The following is a 23,002-nucleotide window of genomic DNA, read 5'->3' as shown; positions in this document are numbered from 1 at the left end:
TATTGGTAGATGGGTAAAGAAGGGCACCTATTGGTAGATGGGTAAAGAAGGGCACCTATTGGTAGATGGGTAAAGAAGGGCACCTATTGGTAGATGGGTAAAGAAGGGCACCTATTGGTAGATGGGTAAAGAAGGGCACCTATTGGTAGATGGGTAAAGAAGGGCACCTATTGGTAGATGGGTAAAGAAGGGCACCTATTGGTAGATGGGTAAAGAAGGGCATCTATTGGTAGATGGGTAAAGAAGGGCACCTATTGGTAGATGGGTAAAGAAGGGCATCTATTGGTAGATGGGTAAAGAAGGGCATCTATTGGTAGATGGGTAAAGAAGGGCACCTATTGGTAGATGGGTAAAGAAGGGCACCTATTGGTAGATGGGTAAAGAAGGGCACCTATTGGTAGATGGGTAAAGAAGGGCACCTATTGGTAGATGGGTAAAGAAGGGCACCTATTGGTAGATGGGTAAAGAAGGGCACCTATTGGTAGATGGGTAAAGAAGGGCACCTATTGGTAGATGGGTAAAGAAGGGCACCTATTGGTAGATGGGTAAAGAAGGGCACCTATTGGTAGATGGGTAAAGAAGGGCATCTATTGGTAGATGGGTAAAGAAGGGCACCTATTGGTAGATGGGTAAAGAAGGGCATCTATTGGTAGATGGGTAAAGAAGGGCATCTATTGGTAGATGGGTAAAGAAGGGCACCTATTGGTAGATGGGTAAAGAAGGGCACCTATTGGTAGATGGGTAAAGAAGGGCACCTATTGGTAGATGGGTAAAGAAGGGCACCTATTGGTAGATGGGTAAAGAAGGGCACCTATTGGTAGATGGGTAAAGAAGGGCACCTATTGGTAGATGGGTAAAGAAGGGCACCTATTGGTAGATGGGTAAAGAAGGGCACCTATTGGTAGATGGGTAAAGAAGGGCACCTATTGGTAGATGGGTAAAGAAGGGCACCTATTGGTAGATGGGTAAAGAAGGGCACCTATTGGTAGATGGGTAAAGAAGGGCACCTATTGGTAGATGGGTAAAGAAGGGCACCTATTGGTAGATGGGTAAAGAAGGGCACCTATTGGTAGATGGGTAAAGAAGGGCACCTATTGGTAGATGGGTAAAGAAGGGCACCTATTGGTAGATGTGTAAAGAAGGGCACCTATTGGTAGATGGGTAAAGAAGGGCACCTATTGGTAGATGGGTAAAGAAGGGCACCTATTGGTAGATGGGTAAAGAAGGGCACCTATTGGTAGATGGGTAAAGAAGGGCACCTATTGGTAGATGGGTAAAGAAGGGCACCTATTGGTAGATGGGTAAAGAAGGGCACCTATTGGTAGATGGGTAAAGAAGGGCACCTATTGGTAGATGGGTAAAGAAGGGCACCTATTGGTAGATGGGTAAAGAAGGGCACCTATTGGTAGATGGGTAAAGAAGGGCACCTATTGGTAGATGGGTAAAGAAGGGCACCTATTGGTAGATGGGTAAAGAAGGGCACCTATTGGTAGATGGGTAAAGAAGGGCACCTATTGGTAGATGGGTAAAGAAGGGCATCTATTGGTAGATGGGTAAAGAAGGGCACCTATTGGTAGATGGGTAAAGAAGGGCACCTATTGGTAGATGGGTAAAGAAGGGCACCTATTGGTAGATGGGTAAAGAAGGGCACCTATTGGTAGATGGGTAAAGAAGGGCACCTATTGGTAGATGGGTAAAGAAGGGCACCTATTGGTAGATGGGTAAAGAAGGGCACCTATTGGTAGATGGGTAAAGAAGGGCACCTATTGGTAGATGGGTAAAGAAGGGCACCTATTGGTAGATGGGTAAAGAAGGGCACCTATTGGTAGATGGGTAAAGAAGGGCACCTATTGGTAGATGGGTAAAGAAGGGCACCTATTGGTAGATGGGTAAAGAAGGGCACCTATTGGTAGATGGGTAAAGAAGGGCACCTATTGGTAGATGGGTAAAGAAGGGCACCTATTGGTAGATGGGTAAAGAAGGGCACCTATTGGTAGATGGGTAAAGAAGGGCACCTATTGGTAGATGGGTAAAGAAGGGCACCTATTGGTAGATGGGTAAAGAAGGGCACCTATTGGTAGATGGGTAAAGAAGGGCACCTATTGGTAGATGGGTAAAGAAGGGCACCTATTGGTAGATGGGTAAAGAAGGGCACCTATTGGTAGATGGGTAAAGAAGGGCATCTATTGGTAGATGGGTGAGAGAAAAAAAAGCAGACATTAAATATCCCTTTGAGGTGAAGTTATTAATTCTACTTTTTTGTATCAATAGATCCAGTCACAGCAGAGACACAGGTGTCCTTCCTAAACCATTTGTCGCTGAGGAAGGACACCGCTCAGGATTACTGCTTTCACCATGAGGACAATGGTGACTTTAAAAACAGTCACAAAGTTTAATCCTTGTTCAGTCTGCTGTCTATCAGACACTGGGAGATGAATTCACCTTTCAGCGGGACAATAACCTAAAACACAAGGCCAAATCTACACTTGGAGTTGCTTACCAAGAACACAGTGAATGTTTCTGAGTCGCTGAGTTACAGTTTTGTCTTAAATCCACTTGGAAATCTATGGCAAGACCTGAAAATGGTTGTCTAGGAATGATCAGCAACCAATTTGACAGAGCTTATAATACTTTTTTTTTCAACAATATGGGGCACAATCCAGGTGTGGAAAGTTCCTTAGAGACTTACCCAGAATGACTCACAGCTGTAATCGCTGCCAAAGGTGCTTCTACAAAGTATTTACTCAGGGCTGTGATTATCTAAACACAGCGTTTCACTATATCAAGATGCAGTATTGTGTGGAGATGGGTGAGAATTTTTTTAAATTAAATTTTGAATTCAGGCTGTAAACCAACACATTTTGGAGTAAGTCAAGGGGTATGACTACTTTCTGAAGGCCCTGTATCTAATATATTTTTATTTGATCGTTTTATCAGTAGAACGTTGTGATTGTGTCAGATCAGAAATACCTTATTTACATAAGTATTCAGACCCTTTGCTATGAGACTCGAAATTGAGCTCAGGTACATCCTGTTTCCATTGATCATCCTTGAGATGTTTCTACAACTTGATCGGAGTCCACCTGTGATAAATTAAATTGATTGGATATGATTTGGAAAGGCACACACCTGTCTATATAAAGTCCCACAGCTGACAGTACACGTCAGAGCAAAAACCAAGCCATGAGGTCAAAGGAATTGTCCGTAGAGCTCAGAGACAGGATTGTGTCGAGGCACAGATCTGGGGAAGGGTACAAAAACATTCTGCAGCATTGAAGGTTCCCAAGAACACAGTGGAAGAAGTTTAGAACCACCAAGACTCTTCCTAGAGCTGGCCGCATGGCCAAACTGAGCAATCGGGGGAGAAGGGCCTTGGTCAGGGAGGTGACCAAGAACCCAATGGTCACTCTTACAGAGCTTTAGAGCTCCTCTGTGGAGATGGGAGAACCTTCCAGTTGGACAACCATCTCTGCAGCACTCCAACAATCAGGCCTTTATGGTAGAGTGGCCAGACGGAAGCCACTCCTTAGTAAAAGGCACATGACAGGCTGTCCATCATTCTTAAATGGAAGAAGTTTAGAACCACCAAGACCCTTGCTAGAGCTGGCAGCCCTGCCAAACTGAGCAATCGAGGTGGCAGGTAGTCTAGTAGTTAGCGCGTTGGGCCAGTAACTGAAAAAAGGTTGCTAGATCGAATCCCCGAGCTGACAAGGTAAAAATCTGTTGTTCTGCCCCCTGAACAAGGGACCGGCCTTCATTGTAAATAAGAATTTGTTCTTAACAGACTAGTTACATAAAGGTTAAATAAAAAAATAAAAATAAAACAATTGGTGGAGAAGGACCAAGAACTAGAGTTTCTCTGTGGAGATGAGAGAACCTTCCAGAAGGACAACCATCTCTACAGCACTCCACCAATCAGGCCTTTACGGTAGAGTGGCCAGATGGAAGCCACCCTCAGTAAAAGGCACATAACAGCCCACTTGGAGTTTACCAAAAGGTACCTTAAGGACTCTCAGTCCATGAGAAACAAGATTATCTGTTCTGATTAAACTAAGATTGAACTATTTGGCCTGAATGCCAAGTGTCACATCTGGAGGAAACCTGGCACCATCCCTACGGTGAAACATGGTAATAGCCTCATGCTGTGGGGATGTTTAACAGCGGCAGGGACTGGGAGACTAGTCAGGATCGAGGGAGAGATGAACGGAGAAAAGTACAGAGAGATCCTTGAAAAACTGCTCCATAACGCTCAGGACCACAGCCTGGGGAGAAGGTTCACCTTCCAACAGGACAACGACCCTAAGCACACAGCAAAGACAATGCAGGAATGGCTTCGGACAAGTCTCAATGTCCTTGAGTGGCCCAGCCAGAGCCCGGACTTGAACCCAATCTAATAATTCTAGAGAGACCTGAAAATAGCTGTGCAGTGACGCGCCCCATCCAACCTGACAGAGCTTGAGAGGATCTGTAGAGTAGAATGGGAGAAACTCCTCAAATACAGGTGTGCCAAGCTTGTAGCGTCATACCCAAGAAGACCCGGGGCTGTAATCGCTGCCAAAGGTGCTTCAGCAAAGTACTGAGTAAAGGGTCTGAATACTTATGTAAATGTGATATTTAATTTTTTTGTTGTCTAAAAAACAGTTTTTGCTTTGTCATTATGGGGTATTGTGATGTCATTATGGGGTATTGTGATGTCATTATGGGGTATTGTGATGTCATTATGGGGTATTGTGTGTAGATTTGATGAGGGAAACAACTATTTAATACATTTTACAATAAGGCTGTAACGTAACAATGTGGAAAAAGTCAAGGGGTCTGAATACTTTACAAATGCACTGTGTTATATATATATATACACTGATGTTTCATGAGATGAAATAAAAAAAGATCCCAGAAATGTTTTATACACACAAAAAGCTTATTTCTCTAAAATGTTGTGCACAAATGTGTTTACATCCCTGTTAGTGAGCATTTCTGCTTTACCAAGATAATCCATCCACCTGACAGGTGTGGCATATCAAGGCGCTGATTAAACAGCATGATCATTACACAGGTGCACCTTGTGCTGGGGGACAATAAAAAGCCACTCTAAAATGTGCCGTTTTGTCACACAACACAATGCCACAGATGTCTCAAGTTTTGAGGGAGCGTGCAATTGCCATGCTGACTGCAGGAATTTCCACCAGAGCGGTTGCCAGAGAATTTAATGTTAATTGCTCTACCATAAGCCGCCTCCAACTTCGTTTTAGAGAATTTGGCAGTACGTCCAACCGGCCTCACAACCACAGACTAAGTGTAACCACGCCAGCTCAGGACCTTCACATCCAGCATCTTCATCTGTGGGATCATCTGAGGAGGGACCGGGGGGGGGGGGTTGCTGAGGAGTATTTCTGTCTGTAATATTTCCCGAAACATTGCAGTTGTTGAGTGTGTTACCGGTGCAATGGTGCACGTCTGAGAGCTAGCGATTTGTTTAGTGTGTGTCCATTTTGTTTAAAAGCTCAGTGTTGATGACGTGTGAAGTGTGCCGATTCGTGTGAGTTGTCTTGACATGTGATTCAGCCTGTAGTTGTTGAGTATGCCTAATGTTGTGTTGTGTTTCCTCTACAGGCTGCAAGGGGACAGTCTGTCGGATGCCAGTAGACCAGCAGAGGAGCACCATGGTCCCCCCCAGCATGTCCCCACTCACGGACCCCCTTATCCCCTTCACCTCTTCCCAGAACACACTGCTGTGAACATGCCAGATGGACATGGACTTCCCCATCGCCTACAAGCTGTGCCCGTCTCCTGTGAGTAAAACACTTCACATATCCTGAAAAGTGTCACCTTGTAGCCAGTGAACTCAGAGAGCATACGTACAGTATATCATATCCTGATTGTGTCACCTTGTAGCCACTGAACTCTGAACTCAGAGAGCATACGTACAGTATATCATATCCTGATTGTGTCACCTTGTAGCCACTGAACTCAGATAGCATACGTACAGTATATCATATCCTGATTGTGTCACCTTGTAGCCAGTGAACTCAGAGAGCCAACGTACAGTATATCATATCCTGATTGTGTCACCTTGTAGCCAGTGAACTCAGAGAGCATACGTACAGTATATCATATCCTGATTGTGTCACCTTGTAGCCAGTGAACTCAGATAGCATACGTACAGTATGTCATATCCTGATTGTGTCACCTTGTAGCCACTGAACTCAGAGAGCATACGTACAGTATATCATATCCTGATTGTGTCACCTTGTAGCCAGTGAACTCAGATAGCATACGTACAGTATATCATATCCTGATTGTGTCACCTTGTAGCCACTGAACTCAGATAGCATACGTACAGTATGTCATATCCTGATTGTGTCACCTTGTAGCCAGTGAACTCAGATAGCATACGTACAGTATGTCATATCCTGATTGTGTCACCTTGTAGCCAGTGAACTCAAATAGCATACGTACACTATATCAAGTGCCAGGTGAGGTGTAGATTGACTGTGTATCTCTTGCTCCACTGTTGAGGTTCCAGTATGGCCCCTTGTGGCTCAGGTTATAGACCGTGGCACATGAAACGCCAGGGTTGTGGGTTCAATTCCCACGGGTGGGGGTGGAACCAGTATGAAAATGTATGCAGTCACTACTGTCTGGATAAATACGTCCTGCTGAATGACAAATGTGTTTTGGCGTTGCTCTTTCTCTTTCTGTGTGTGGTTGTCATTTTGATTAGGTCCCGGGATGGACACAGCCCTGGTTCGAGATCAGGAATGTGAATCTGGGTCCCAGATGTTTGTCCAAGTAAGTGTCTGCTCTCCTTTCCCTCCGTCTGTTCTTCCCACTATCCATCACCAAGCAGTCCAGCTCACTTTACTTACAATTGCCCTTTCTCCCCCGATGCCTCCTCGCCCCAATGCCCCCCCCTCTCCCCCGGATGCCTCTCCCCTGATGCTGACTCCTCCCTCCTCTCCCCCTGCCCCATCCTCCCCCCTCTCTCCCCCTGCCGCGTCCTCCCCCCTCTCTCCCCCGTCCTCCCCCTCTCTCCCCCTGCCGCATCCTCCCCCCTCTCTCCCCCTGCCCCTTCCTCCCCCTCTCTCCCCCTGCCGCGTCCTCCCCCCTCTCTCCCCCTGCCCCTTCCTCCCCCCTCTCTCCCCCTGCCGCCTCCTCCCCCCTCTCTCCTCCTGCCGCCTCCCCTCCCTCTCCCCATTCCACCTGCGTACCCCTTCTACTGACACATCCTGGTTAGCTTGATAACTATGGGGTTCATTGAGAGTTGGTACTCCACAGATGTAGCTATGGGCTAGACCCTACGAGGTCCAGAGCCTGCTGGTTTTCTTCTTCTACCCGATAATGAATTGCGTATACCTGGTGTCCCAGGTCTTAATCAGTCGCTGATTAGAAGGGAACAATAAAAAGCAGTGGAACTTGGAGGTCCAGAGTTGAGTTTGACTGTGAATGACACATGACTATTGTTCAATGGCCGGTTTGTGTGATAACTCCACCTGATATGGGAGGCCACAGTATATGTCCAAAATGGCTCCCTATACACCATATATTGTGCATTAATTTTACCCCCCCCCCTCATGTGCCCTGGTCAAAAGTAGAGCACTATAATGGGAAAAGGATGCAATTTGTGCCGCAGACATGGTTCTGCATTGATGGAGCTAGCTATAGGCTAACTCTAACCCATGACAGACATGGTTCTGCATTGATGGAGCTAGCTATAGGCTAACTCTAACCCATGACAGACATGGTTCTGCATTGATGGAGCTAGCTATAGGCTAACTCTAACCCATGACAGTCATGGTTCTGCATTGATGTAGTTAGCTATAGGCTAACTCTAACCCATGACAGACATGGTTCTGCATTGATGTAGTTAGCTATAGGCTAACTCTAACCCATGACAGACATGGTTCTGCATTGATGTAGTTAGCTATAGGCTAACTCTAACCCATGACAGACATGGTTCTGCATTGATGTAGTTAGCTACAGGCTAACTCTAACCCATGACAGACATGGTTCTGCATTGATGTAGTTAGCTACAGGCTAACTCTAACCCATGACAGACATGGTTCTGCATTGATGTAGTTAGCTACAGGCTAACTCTAACCCATGACAGACATGGTTCTGCATTGATGTAGCTAGCTACAGGCTAACTCTAACCCATGACAGACATGGTTCTGCATTGATGTAGCTAGCTACAGGCTAACTCTAACCCATGACAGACATGGTTCTGCATTGATGTAGTTAGCTATAGGCTAACTCTAACCCATGACAGACATGGTTCTGCATTGATGGAGCTAGCTACAGGCTAACGCTAACCCATGGTAGTCATGGTTCTGCATTGATGGAGCTAGCTACAGGCTAACTCTAACCCATGACAGACATGGTTCTGCATTGATGGAGCTAGCTATAGGCTAACTCTAACCCATGACAGACATGGTTCTGCATTGATGGAGCTAGCTATAGGCTAACTCTAACCCATGACAGACATGGTTCTGCATTGATGTAGTTAGCTATAGGCTAACTCTAACCCATGACAGACATGGTTCTGCATTGATGTAGTTAGCTATAGGCTAACTCTAACCCATGACAGACATGGTTCTGCATTGATGTAGCTAGCTACAGGCTAACTCTAACCCATGACAGACATGGTTCTGCATTGATGGAGCTAGCTATAGGCTAACTCTAACCCATGACAGACATGGTTCTGCATTGATGGAGCTAGCTATAGGCTAACTCTAACCCATGACAGACATGGTTCTGCATTGATGTAGTTAGCTATAGGCTAACTCTAACCCATGACAGACATGGTTCTGCATTGATGGAGCTAGCTATAGGCTAACTCTAACCCATGACAGTCATGGTTCTGCATTGATGTAGTTAGCTATAGGCTAACTCTAACCCATGACAGTCATGGTTCTGCATTGATGTAGTTAGCTACAGGCTAACTCTAACCCATGACAGACATGGTTCTGCATTGATGTAGTTAGCTATAGGCTAACTCTAACCCATGACAGTCATGGTTCTGCATTGATGGAGCTAGCTATAGGCTAACTCTAACCCATGACAGACATGGTTCTGCATTGATGGAGCTAGCTACAGGCTAACTCTAACCCATGACAGACATGGTTCTGCATTGATGTAGTTAGCTATAGGCTAACTCTAACCCATGACAGACATGGTTCTGCATTGATGTAGTTAGCTATAGGCTAACTCTAACCCATGACAGACATGGTTCTGCATTGATGTAGTTAGCTACAGGCTAACTCTAACCCATGACAGACATGGTTCTGCATTGATGTAGCTAGCTACAGGCTAACTCTAACCCATGACAGACATGGTTCTGCATTGATGGAACTAGCTACAGGCTAACTCTAACCCATGGCAGTCGTGGTTCTGCATTGATGTAGTTAGCTATAGGCTAACTCTAACCCATGACAGTCATGGTTCTGCATTGATGGAGCTAGCTATAGGCTAACTCTAACCCATGACAGTCATGGTGCTGCAAGAAAGGAAGTTATATACTTAAGAAACAAGGTTCATGAAATCAATAATTGGCTAGTAACAGATGACATTCATGTTCTGACTATTTATGTAACACACTTAGATAATACCTTTGATGATACAGTGGTAGAAATACAAGGTTATAACATCTACAGAAAAGACGGAAATGCCAATGGTGGAGGTGTAGCTGTTTATATTCAGAACCACATTCCTGTAAAGATTAGAGAGGATCTCATGTTAAATACTGTTGAAGTAATATGGCTACAGGTTCATCTGTCTCACCTAAAGCCCATTCTGGTGGGAAGCTGCTATAGACCAGCAACTGCTAACAGTCAGTATCTGGATAATGTTAAATAATGTTGAAGTAATATGGCTACAGGTTCATCTGCCTCACCTAAAGCCCATTCTGGTGGGAAGCTGCTATAGACCAGCAACTGCTAACAGTCAGTATCTGGATAATATGTGTGAAATGCTTGATAACGTATATCAACAGAGAGGTATATTTTCTGGGTGATTTAAATATTGACTGGCATTTTTTTCATCATTTTTTTCATCAAGCTTTTCATCAAGCTGCCCACTCAAGAAATAGCTTCAAACTGTAACCAGTGCCTGCAACCTGAAAATGACTGTAAAAACTGTTAAATCCCTGTGGGTTGATGAGGAATTAAAAAATGGTATGGTTGAGAGGGATGAGGCAACAGGAATGGCAAATAAATCTGGCAGCCCAGCCAATTGGCAAACAAACTGCAAATTAAGAAATCATGTGACTAAACTGAATAAGAAGAAGAAGAAGAAACTACACTATGAAACAAAGATAAATGACATAAAGAAAGAATGAAATGAAGAATGAATGAATGAATGAAGAAAGAAATGAAGAAAGAAAAATGGAATCCTATTTGCCACATCTTCAATTTAAGCCTACTAGAAAGTGTGCCCCCTCAGGCCTGGAGGGAAGCTAAAGTCATTCCGCTACCTAAGAATAGTAAAGCTCCCTTTACTGGCTCAAATAGCCGACCAATCAGCCTGTTACCAACCCTTGGTAAACTGGTTTGACCAGATACAACGCTATTTATTCCAATTGACAACACACTTTCAGCACGCTTATAGAGAAGGACATTGAACAAGCACAGCATTTACACAACAACATGTTCCCTAGTTGATCAAATGTTGTTTCGTTTACTACTCTTGTGGTCCTCGCATGTATAGTTGAACACATCCACACACTCATCCACTCACACTCTTAACTCCGTGACAGCTTCTCTAGGTGATAATTGCTTCATAAAAGCCAGATATGTTCCTAAAGCAATAGCCAGAGTAATTTACCAATAATTTCTGCTCATTTTCCTTCATAAGTTTTAAATTGCTACATTTGTTTTTAATCAAACCTAGACCCTATAGCCCTCATGACAGGGTGTTACCATAATAAATTCACTGAGGAGATTTTTCCCATTTTTATAAGTAATAAGAATTAGATAAATCGTGTGATGCTGTGTTTATGATGAAATGAAGGATCTATCCTGAAGCATCTATCCTGAAGGATCTATGCTGAAGGATCTATGCTGAAGCATCTATGTTGAAGGATCTATGTTGAAGGATCTATGCTGAAGGATCTATCTTGATGGATCTATGTTGAAGGATCTATCCTGAAGGATCTATGTTGAATGATCTATGTTGAATGATCTATGCTGAAGGATCCATCCTGAAGGATCTATCTCTCTCCCTTTCTCCCCCTCACTCCTCTCTCTCAATTCAAGGGGCTTTATTGGCATGGGAAACAACAGTAAACATTACACATACAGAAGTTTCAAAACAATAGGGAGGGAGAGGGAGAGAGCTGGGAGACAGGGAGGGAGACGGGGAGGGAGAGGGTGAGGGAGAGGGTGAGGGGGAGAAAGAGAGAGAGAGGGAAGGAGAGGGAGAGAGCTGGGAGACAGGGAGAGAGTGAGGGGGAGAAAGGGAGAGAGAGGGAAGGAGAGGGAGAGAGCTGGGAGACAGGGAGAGAGTGAGGGGGAGAAAGGGAGAGAGAGGGAAGGAGAGGGAGAGAGCTGGGAGATGGGGAGAGAGTGAGGGAGAGATTGAGGGGGAGAAAGGGAGAGAGCTGGGGGGAGAGAGGGAGAGAGCTGGGAGACGGGGAGAGAGTGAGGGAGAGCGTGAGGAGGAGAAAAGGAGAGAGAGGGAGAGAGCTGGGGGAGAGAGAGGGAGAGAGCTGAGAGGGATCGTGTTGCTGTGGTCACAACAGCTCTGCTAAGTATAGTGCTAGTAATTCAACTTTAAGAGAAAGAGTCTGTTTGTTGGCAATTGATTCCTTGTGAATGAATGCAGAGCAGGGCACGAACCCCAGCTCGCTCTCCCGCACCGCACAACGTATTAGAAAAGAATGTCGGACTCTTTGAATTTTAGTTTGTGTGAGTTGTTTTTTCCCGGCATTGAGTTTTAAATTCACACTCTTCATGGGCCAATGTTCAATAAAATTTGCAATGAGGTTAATCTCACACAGTGAGGTTAATCCCACACAGTGAGGTTAATCTCACACAATGAGGTTAATCCCACACAGTGAGGTTAATCCCACACAGTGAGGTTAATCCCACACAGTGAGGTTAATCCCACAGAGTGAGGTTAATCTCACACAATGAGGTTAATCTCACACAGTGAGGTTAATCCCACACAGTGAGGTTAATCCCACACAGTGAGGTTAATCCCACACAATGAGGTTAATCCCACACAATGAGGTTAATCCCACACAGTGAGGTTAATCCCACACAATGAGGTTAATCCCACACAGTGAGGTTAATCCCACACAGTGAGGTTAATCCCACACAGTGAGGTTAATCCCACACAGTGAGGTTAATCCCACACAATGAGGTTAATCCCACACAATGAGGTTAATCTCACACAGTGAGGTTAATCCCACACAGTGAGGTTAATCCCACACAGTGAGGTTAATCCCACACAGTGAGGTTAATCCCACACAGTGAGGTTAATCCCACACAATGAGGTTAATCCCACACAGTGAGGTTAATACCACACAGTGCGATTAATCCCACACAGTGAGGTTAATCCCACACAATGAGGTTAATCCCACACAGTGAGGTTAATCCCACACAGTGAGGTTAATCCCACACAATGAGATTAATCCCACACAATGAGGTTAATCCCACACAATGAGGTTAATCCCACACAGTGAGGTTAATCCCACACAATGAGGTTAATCTCACACAGTGAGGTTAATCCCACACAATGAGGTTAATCTCACACAGTGAGGTTAATCCCACACAGTGAGGTTAATCCCACACAATGAGGTTAATCTCACACAGTGAGGTTAATCCCACACAATGAGGTTAATCTCACACAGTGAGGTTAATCCCACACAGTGAGGTTAATCCCACACAGTGAGGTTAATACCACACAATGAGGTTAATCTCAAACAGTGAGGTTAATCCCACACAGTGAGGTTAATCCCACACAATGAGGTTAATCCCACACATTGAGGTTAATCCCACACATTGAGGTTAATTTCACACAATGAGGTTAATCCCACACATTGAGGTTAATCCCACACATTGAGGTTAATTCCACACAATGAGGTTAATCCCACACATTGAGGTTAATTCCACACAGCCAGGAGTCCTCAATCATAACACTGTTAAAGCTAATATTAATTACTAATGGCATGTTGGGTGTTTTCTGTGTAGTTTAACACAGAAATGCTTTTCTAATGCATTTTGGTTGCAAAACACGTACTCAACTGTAAATAATATAACATGGGAAGTATATGTATGTAATTCTTCTTTAACATCAACCTGCTGTGTATCAATAGAAAACATATCAATACGCATCAGATACCCAGAATTAGTTTGCAATAAAATATGTATTTCCCTCCACTGCATCCATGGACACCCATTTACATGTATAACCTAACCCTAACCTAACCCTAACCACACAGCTAACCCTAACCACACAGCTAACCCTAACCACACAGCTAACCCTAAACTAACCCTAACCACACAGCTAACCCTAAACTAACCCTAACCCTAACCTAACCCTAACCCTAAACTAACCCTAACCCTAAACTAACCCTAACCCTAAACTAACCCTAACCACACAGCTAACCCTAAACTAACCCTAACCACACAGCTAACCCTAAACTAACCCTAACCACACAGCTAACCCTAAACTAACCCTAACCACACAGCTAACCCTAAACTAACCCTAACCACACAGCTAACCCTAAACTAACCCTAACCACACAGCTAACCCTAAACTAACCCTAACCACACAGCTAACCCTAAACTAACCCTAACCACACAGCTAACCCTAAACTAACCCTAACCACACAGCTAACCCTAAACTAACCCTAACCACACAGCTAACCCTAAACTAACCCTAACCACACAGCTAACCCTAAACTAACAGGGGCGGCAGGGTAGCCTAGTGGTTAGAGCGTTGGACTAGTAACCGGAAGGTTGCGAGTTCAAACCCCCGAGCTGACAAGGTACAAATCTGTCGTTCTGCCACTGAACAGGCAGTTAACCCACTGTTCCCAGGCCGTCATTGAAAATAAGAATTTGTTCTTAACTGACTTGCCTGGTTAAATAAAGGTAAAAAAAAATAAAAAATAAAAACCCTAAACTAACCCTAACCACACAGCTAACCCTAAACTAACCCTAACCACACAGCTAACCCTAAACTAACCCTAACCACACAGCTAACCCTAACCAAACCCTAAACCTAACCCTAACCTAACCCTAACCTCACAGCTAACCCTAACCAGACCTTAACCCTAACCCCTAACCTAACCCTAACCCCACAGCTAACCCTAACCTAAACCTAACCCTAACCTAACCCTAAACCTAACCCTAACCAAACCCTAAACCCACAGCTAACCCTAACCAAACCCTAACCCACAGCTAACCCTAACCAAACCCTAACCTAACACTAACCTAACCCCTAACCTAACACTAACCTAACCACAACCTAACCTTACCCTAACCTAACCATAATCAAAACCTAACCTTAACCTAACCATAACCATAACCCTAACCTAACCCCTAACCTAACCTTAACCAAACCTAACCTAACCCCTAACCTTATCCTAACCCCACAGCCACAGGAGGATATGAATAATATGAGATCTAACACTTCAGATAATCCATTCCTGTTGTCTTGGCCAGGCTCTAGACTCACCTAATCTGTATCCCAAATAGCATCCTTTACCCTATATGGTGGACTACTTTAGACCTGAACCAAACGTGAATATCCATTTGGGACATAGCCCTAATGTACTGTGTGGTTGATCTGTAAGCTCCCAGGGACACAGACCTAATGATTTGACTGAGACAGAGCAATCAACAGGGCATTCTCAACAATCATTCTCACTATAGCACATTGGCAATAGTCAGCGATAAATATCCTAGCTAAGCTTGGCTCAGTTAAAACCCTGGACGGAAGACCAAAGAGTAGCTGTTGATACAGTTTCCAGTAAGAGGTGCTGCCCAGCATATAGTGGATTTTTTTTCTTCTCATAGTAAATATAACGTTGAAGATCTGACATTGTTTGAAAGGTACAAATTCAACATATTTTATACAAATGTGGTTACCATGATGACATAATCCTGTGGTTGTAATTTCACCCTCAAAACAACAGTTGATGTTTTTTTTTCTAATGCAATGTATTGCCTAGTGGTTAGAGCGTTGGACCGCTAACCGAAAGGTTGCTAGATCCCTGAGCTGACAAGGTAAAAATCTGTTGTTTTGCTCCTGAACAAGGCAGTTAACCCACTGTTCCCAGGCCATGATTATAAATAAGAATTTGTTCTTAACTGACTTGCCTTGTTAAATTAAGGTTAAATACAAAAATATCCTCTTAGATTCCACATCGCAATACGTTGACAAATGACCTTGAAACGACATTGATGCAACTAGTTTCTGCCCAGTGGGGACACATTTTCTCTAAAATGCAGTCTTTTATGGGATATGCCTTCTACCCAGATTCTGACTGTGTGTAGAGATTTCCCGAAAGATGCCACCGAGAGAGAATACAAGATGATGTCATGCTGTATGGATGAGGAGAGAGAGATGGAGAAAGAGAGGGAGGACGAGAGAGAGAGGGGGAGAGAGAGAGGGAGGAAGAGAGAGAGGGGGAGAGAGAAAGTGAGGGAGAGACAGGGGAGAGAGAGATGGAGAAAGGGAGGGAGAGAGGGAGAGACAGGGGAGAGAGAGAGGAAGAAAGAGAAGGAGGAAGAGAGAGAGGGTGAGAGAAATGGGAAGAGGGAGAGAGAGAGAACATGTCTTGTAATGTTTCACCCACCTGGCTGTCTGACTGACTGGCTGGCTGGGTGGCTGGCTGGCTGGCTGGCTGACTGGCTGGCTGGTTGGCTGGCTGACTGGCTGACTGGCTAGTAGATAGTAATTATTGATGGATTATGGTCTGGTCGTACTGCCACAGATTTCTCCATGTTGCTAACAGGCTGGAAGACTAACTCCAGGTTGTTTCCCAAATGTCTCCCTATTCCCTATATAGTGCACTACTTTTGACCAAAACCCTATGAGTCCTGGTTAAAAACTAGTACACTATATTGGGTGCCATTTGGGACACAGCTGTTGGCTAGCTATCCCTCTGGATTATTCTATAAATGTAGGGAAGATCTATGTCTCTCATCGGGTCTCTGCCTTTAGACACGCTTAGTACCAAATGACATCATTTCCCCCATACTGTATAGTGCACTACTTTAGACCAGAACCTTATTAAGTGCCTCTGGTCTAAAATAGTGCAGTGAATACGGTTCCATTTGGGACACACAAATACTCCTCCCTGTACAATCCATCATATTAAACCAGTGGGTGCTAAGGGTGTCCTGTGATGTCACAGTTGGCAGTGATGTCACCATAAGTCATATTACTAAGTATATATCCCAAATGACTCCCTATTGGTCCATAATGCCCTGCTCAAAAGTAATTCACTCTGTAAGAAATAGGGTGCCATTTGGAATCGTCTCTAACATAAAGGAGAGCATGGATTATAGCTACACCAGAAAGGCACAACGATGGTTTCATGTCTCACCTGTACAACAGACTCACATATACAGTCGTGGCCAAAAGTTTTGAGAATGACACAAATATTAATTTCCACAAAGTTTGCTGCCTCGGTGTCTTTAGATATTTTTGTTAGATGTTACTATGGAATACTGAAGTATAATTACAAGCATTTAACAAGTGTCAAAGGCTTTTATTGACAATTACATGAAGCTGATACAAAGAGGCAATATTTGCAGTGTTGACCCTTCTTTTTCAAGACCTCTGCAATCTGCCCTGGCATGCTGTCAATGAACTTTTGGGCCACATCCTGACTGATGGTAGCCCATTCCTGCATAATCAATGCTTGGAGTTTGTCAGAATTTGTGGGTTTTTGTTTGTCCACCCGCCTCATGAGGATTGACCACAAATAGAAAACATTTCAACATCTTGGCCATGTTCTGTTATAATCTCCACCCGGCACAGCCAGAAGAAGACTGGCCACCCCTCATCGCCTGGTTCCTCTCTAGGTTTCTTCCTAGGTTTTGGCCTTTCTAGGGAGTTTTTTCCTAGCCAACGTGCTTCAACACCTGCATTGCTTGCTGTTTGGGGTTTTAGGCTGGGTTTCTGTACAGCACTTTGAGATATCAGCTGATGTATGAAGGGCTATATAAATACATTTGATTTGAAATTCTCAATGGGATTAAGGCCTGGGGAGTTCCCTGGCCATGGACCCAAAATATCGATGTTTTGTTCCCTGAGCCATTTAGTTATCGCTTTTGCCTCATGACAAGGTGCCCCATCATGCTGGAAAAGGCATTGTTCGTCACTAAACTGTTCCTGAATGGTTGGGAGAAGTTGCTCTCGGAGGATGTGTTGGTACCATTCTTTATTCATGGCTGTGCTCTTAGGCAAAATTGTGAGTGAGCCCACTCCCTTGGCTGAGAAGCAACCCCACACATGAATGGTCTCTGTTGGCATGACACAGGACTGATGGTAGCGCTCACCTTGTCTTCTCCGGACAAGCTTTTTTCCGGATGCCCCAAACAATCGGAAAGGGGATTCATCAGAGAAAATGACTGTAACCCAGTCCTCAGCAGTGCAATCCCTGTACCTTTTGCAGAATATCAGTCTGTCCCTGATGTTTTTCCTGGAGAGAAGTGGCTTCTTTGCTGCCCTTCTTGACACCAGGCCATCCTCCAAAAGTCTTCTCTTCACTGTGCGTGCAGATGCACTCACACCTGCCTGCTGCCATTCCTGAGCAAGCTCTGTACTGGTGGTGCCCTGATCCCACAGTTGAATCAACTTTAGGAGACGGTCCTGGCGCTTGCTGGACTTTCTTGGGCGCCCTGAAGCCTTCTTCACAACAATTGAACTGCTCTCCTTGAAGTTCTTGATGATCCGATAAATGGTTGATTTAGGTGCAATCTTACAGGCAGCAATATCCTTGCCTGTGAAGCCCTTTTTGTGCAAAGCAATGATGATGACAGTACGTGTTTCCTTGCATATAACCATGGTTGACAGAGGAAGAACAATGATTCCAAGCACCACCCTCCTTTTGAAATGTCCAGTCGGTTATTCGAACTCAGTCAGCATGACAGAGTGATCTCCAGCCTTGTCCTCGTCAACACTCTCACACCTGTGTTAACGAGAGAATCACTGACATGATGTCAGCTGGTCCTTTTGTGGCAGGGCTGAAATGCAGTGGATTTTTTTTTTTGGGGGGGGGGGATTCAGTTCATTTGCATGGCAAAGAGGGACTTTGAAATTAATTGCAATTCATCTGATCACTCTTCATAACATTCTGGAATATATGCAAATTGCCATCATACAAACTGAGGCAGCAGACTTTGTGAAAATGAATATTTGTGCCGTTCTCTAAACTTTTGGCTACGACTGTACAATGCGTGTGTCCCAAACTACACTCTATTCCCTATAGAGCCCTGTGGGCCCTGATCAACAGTAGTGCACTATATAGGGGACAGGGTTGCCGTTTTAGGACTCATCAGGTCTGTGATCAGTGGGATGAAAAGGGGTGAATAAAGAGTGGTCTCCAATTACAGACCTGGCAAACCGGCCCTTACCATAGGACTCGTACCCAAACGGCACCCTATTTCCTGTTGTAGTGTACTACTTTTGACCAGGGCCCAATAGGACAATGTAGGGAATAGGGTGCCAATGGGGACGTAAGCCCTGCCTTCAGTTTCAGAACTCGACCACTCGCGTCAGTCGATGTTCTAACCACGGAGGATAGGCTGAACCTCCCACACCTCCGACCAATCAACTGTGGTTACCCAACGTTTTTTATTTTTTTTATCACGTCCATAAAATGGAATAATTGCCTCTTGTTATGTTGGGACCTGCCGCCATCTTGAGGTTTTGAGCAATAGCTGGATTATTCTGATATGTTGTAATTGAAGGGTCGTTCTTTCTGTAATGTTGTAATTGAAGGGTCGTTCTTTCTGTAATGTTGTAATTGAAGGGTTGTCCTTTCTGTAATGTTGTAATTGAAGGGTCGTTCTTTCTGTAATGTTGTAATTGAAGAGTCGTTCTTTCTGTAATGTTGTAATTGAAGGGTCGTTCTTTCTGTAATGTTGTAATTGAAGGGTCGTTCTTTCTGTAATGTTGTAATTGAAGGGTCGTTCTTTCTGATATGTTGTAATTGAAGGGTCGTTCTTTCTGTAATGTTGTAGTTGAAGGGTCGTTCTTTCTGTAATGTTGTAATTGAAGGGTCGTCCTTTCTGTAATGGTGTAATTGAAGGGTCGTTCTTTCTGTAATGTTGTACTTGAAGGGTCGTTCTTTCTGTAATGTTGTAGTTGAAGGGTCGTTCTTTCTGTAATGTTGTAATTGAAGGGTCGTCCTTTCTGTAATGTTGTAATTGAAGGGTCTTTATTTCTGTAATGTTGTACTTGAAGGGTCGTTCTTTCTGTAATGTTGTAATTGAAGGGTCGTTCTTTCTGTAATGTTGTAATTGAAGGGTCGTTCTTTCTGTAATGTTGTAATTGAAGGGTCGTTCTTTCTGTAATGTTGTACTTGAAGGGTCGTTCTTTCTGTAATGTTGTAATTGAAGGGTCGTTCTTTCTGTAATGTTGTAATTGAAGGGTCGTTCTTTCTGTAATGTTGTAATTTAAGGGTTGTCCTTTCTGTAATGTTGTAATTGAAGGTTCGTTCTTTCTGTAATGTTGTACTTGAAGGGTCGTTCTTTCTGTAATGTTGTAATTGAAGGGTCGTTCTTTCTGTAATGTTATAATTGAATGGTCGTTCTTTCTGTAATGTTGTAATTGAAGGGTCGTTCTTTCTGTAATGTTGTAATTGAAGGGTTGTCCTTTCTGTAATGTTGTAATTGAAGGGTCGTTCTTTCTGTAATGTTGTAATTGAAGGGTCGTTCTTTCTGTAATGTTATAATTGAATGGTCGTTCTTTCTGTAATGTTGTAATTGAAGGGTCGTTCTTTCTGTAATGTTGTAATTGAAGGGTCGTTCTTTCTGTAATGTTGTAATTGAAGGGTTGTCCTTTCTGTAATGTTGTAATTGAAGGGTCGTTCTTTAATTCTAATTTGACTCTCCTCTTTTTACTCTCTCTTTCTCTTTTTTTGCTCTGTTCCTAGCGCCGTCAGGCAGTCTGGGAGGCTGATGTGAAGGTGGTTAGAGGAGGAGGAGGAGGAGGAGGAGGGAGCTCTTCCAGGGAGCTCCTGGGACAGACGGGAGGACTGTTACTAAGTGACTCCCTCTTCTCCAAAGAACTGGAGGACATGGGCAAACACCTCGCTGGTAGGCATCTGTCTGCGTGTGTACAGTGTGTGTGTGTGTGGGCGGGGCTGTTCTTTGTGTGACAGAGAAAGAACATGGGGAGAGAGAAAGACAGAACGAACACATTTCAAGTTACAAAAAAGCAGAACCACAATATAAGGGTGGTCACTGTGCCTTTCCAATCAGGCTTGATCTGTTTCTTCTCTTTAATAAATGACAGTTGATGTCATGGCAGAGAGAGAGAGAGAGAGAGAGAGAGAGAGAGAGAGAGAGAGAGAGAGAGAGAGAGAGAGAGAGAGAGAGAGAGAGAGAGAGAGAGAGAGAGAGAGAGAGAGAGAGAGAGAGAGAGAGAGAGAGAGAGAGAGAGAGAGAGAGAGAGAGAGAGAGAGAGAGAGAGAGAGAGAGAGAGGAGAGAGAGAGAGAGAGAGAGAGAGAGAGAGAGAGAGAGAGAGAGAGAGAGAGAGAGAGAGAGAGAGAGAGAGAGAGAGAGAGAGAGAGAGAGAGAGAGAGAGAGAGAGAGAGAGAGAGAGAGAGAGATGTCACCCAGGTGTTTGTTTGTGCATGTCGCTCCATTTATCCGTGGGTCTCAAATGATAACCTTTTTCCTATATGTTATCCAATGGATCCTGGTCTAAAGTAGTACACTATAAAGGGAATAGGATGCAATTTAGGATGCGGACTCTGCTTCATGTACACCACATAGTCTCTACATTCCAGGGTTATGTGAAGCATATCGGCCCCACTTAGCCTGTTAATGTTATCCAGAGACACTCACAGCTGGTAAATATCTTATGACACACACACACACACACCCACATTTTTTTTTTGTTTTAATAATCCTTGTGAGGACCAAATACTTGGATTCCCATTCAAAAACATATTTTCCCTAATCTAATCCTAACCCTTAACCTAACCCTAACTCCTAACCAGGGGTTGGAACCAAAATTATTTTTCCAATCATTTTATTTTTTCGTTCTGTTCCACTGTTACGACCTGCAAAATAAAAATCTGAACCGGTTCGAACCCTGAAAAAATATGTGGTTCCTTTCTGTTTCTGAAATATATATATTTTTACATGTAGTTAGGCATTAAATGTCCTAACCAATAGGTGCAGTAAGGAGATCAATGGAAACTCGACCAACACAATGGAATTGCCATGGAAACGTGATGGGGGAAAGATTCCGGCGTATTACAATACATAAATCATCACGAATTTGACCAAATATCCACTTTGTTAAGATCAGATTTGTTGATTGTCCACCAATCTGGTCAGTTCATCTATAAGACAAGACGAGTTTAGGGCGTGAGATGCGACTGACATTTTGTTGGTGGGGAGAGAGCGGGAGAGGGTTGAGGAGGAGGCTTGGGATTCTTGATGTGATCACATGCATTATCTGAATTATACCTACGGAGGAGTGGCTTCTATGAAGGAACTTTGAATGTCTTCGAACTTCAGAGAGTTGGTTTAACGTTGGACCTAGAGCTAGCTAGCTAGCTAACAAGCTTGTGTTTTGCAGAAGTAAAATAAAAACACTTCTTACCTTTTTGTAGCTAATAAATTCAATGTGAAATGTGATTACTGTTGTATTCTTAACTAGCATTGGAAAAGGGAATCCATTCCTCTCTAATTAAAAATCCCTAGGCTACTAGGCTACTAGGCTACTAGACTACTAGGCTACTAGACTACTAGGCTACTAGGCTACTAGACTACTAGGCTACTAGGCTACTAGACTATTAGGCTACTAGACTACTAGGCTACTAGGCTACTAGGCTACTAGACTACTAGGCTACTAGACTACTAGGCTACTAGACTACTAGGCTACTAGACTACTAGACTACTAGGCTACTAGGCCACTAGGCTACTAGGCTACTAGGCTACTAGACTACTAGGCTACTAGACTACTAGACTACTAGACTACTAGGCTACTAGGCCACTAGGCCACTAGACCACTAGGCTACTAGACTACTAGACTACTAGGCTACTAGACTACTAGGCTACTAGGCTACTAGGCTACTAGGCTACTAGACTACTAGTCTACTAGACTACTAGACTACTAGGCTACTAGACTACTAGACTACTAGACTACTAGGCCACTAGGCCACTAGGCCACTAGGCTACTAGGCTACTAGACTACTAGACTACTAGACTACTAGGCTACTAGGCTACTAGGCCACTAGACCACTAGGCCACTAGACTACTAGGCTACTAGACTACTAGGCTACTAGACCACTAGGCTACTAGGCTACTAGGCTACTAGGCTACTAGACTACTAGTCTACTAGACTACTAGGCTACTAGGCTACTAGTCTACTAGGCTACTAGGCTACTAGGCTACTAGACTACTAGGCTACTAGACTACTAGGCTACTAGACTACTAGACTACTAGGCTACTAGGCCACTAGGCCACTAGACTACTAGGCTACTAGACTACTAGACTACTAGGCTACTAGGCTACTAGGCCACTAGGCCACTAGACCACTAGGCTACTAGACTACTAGGCTACTAGACTACTAGGCTACTAGGCTACTAGGCTACTAGACTACTAGTCTGCTAGACTACTAGACTACTAGGCTACTAGGCTACTAGACTACTAGACTACTAGGCTACTAGGCTACTAGGCTACTAGACTACTAGACTACTAGGCTACTAGGCTACTAGGCTACTAGGCTACTAGGCTACTAGACTACTAGGCTACTAGTCTACTAGGCTACTAGACTACTAGACTACTAGGCTACTAGACTACTAGG

The 23,002-nt window shown here is 44.0% G+C and overlaps 1 protein-coding gene across 1 annotated transcript in view; it reads left to right on the top strand.

Moving 5' to 3' along the window:
- Positions 1-23,002, top strand: part of LOC110536541 (uncharacterized protein C8orf34 homolog) — an 82,075-nt gene that overhangs the window by 22,707 nt on the left and 36,366 nt on the right. Inside the window, exons 4-6 of the mRNA XM_036934705.2 lie at positions 5,611-5,789; positions 6,722-6,789; positions 20,114-20,276. Coding sequence (XP_036790600.2) covers positions 5,611-5,789; positions 6,722-6,789; positions 20,114-20,276 — 410 coding nt within the window. The remainder of the gene's footprint in view (positions 1-5,610; positions 5,790-6,721; positions 6,790-20,113; positions 20,277-23,002) is intronic.

This window comes from Oncorhynchus mykiss, chromosome 11, assembly GCF_057628025.1.
Source record: "Oncorhynchus mykiss isolate SJ-2025 chromosome 11, ASM5762802v1, whole genome shotgun sequence".
NCBI lineage: Eukaryota > Metazoa > Chordata > Actinopteri > Salmoniformes > Salmonidae > Oncorhynchus > Oncorhynchus mykiss.
Note: the sequence above shows the minus strand (reverse complement) of the source record. Positions and strands in the feature narration are given on the sequence as shown.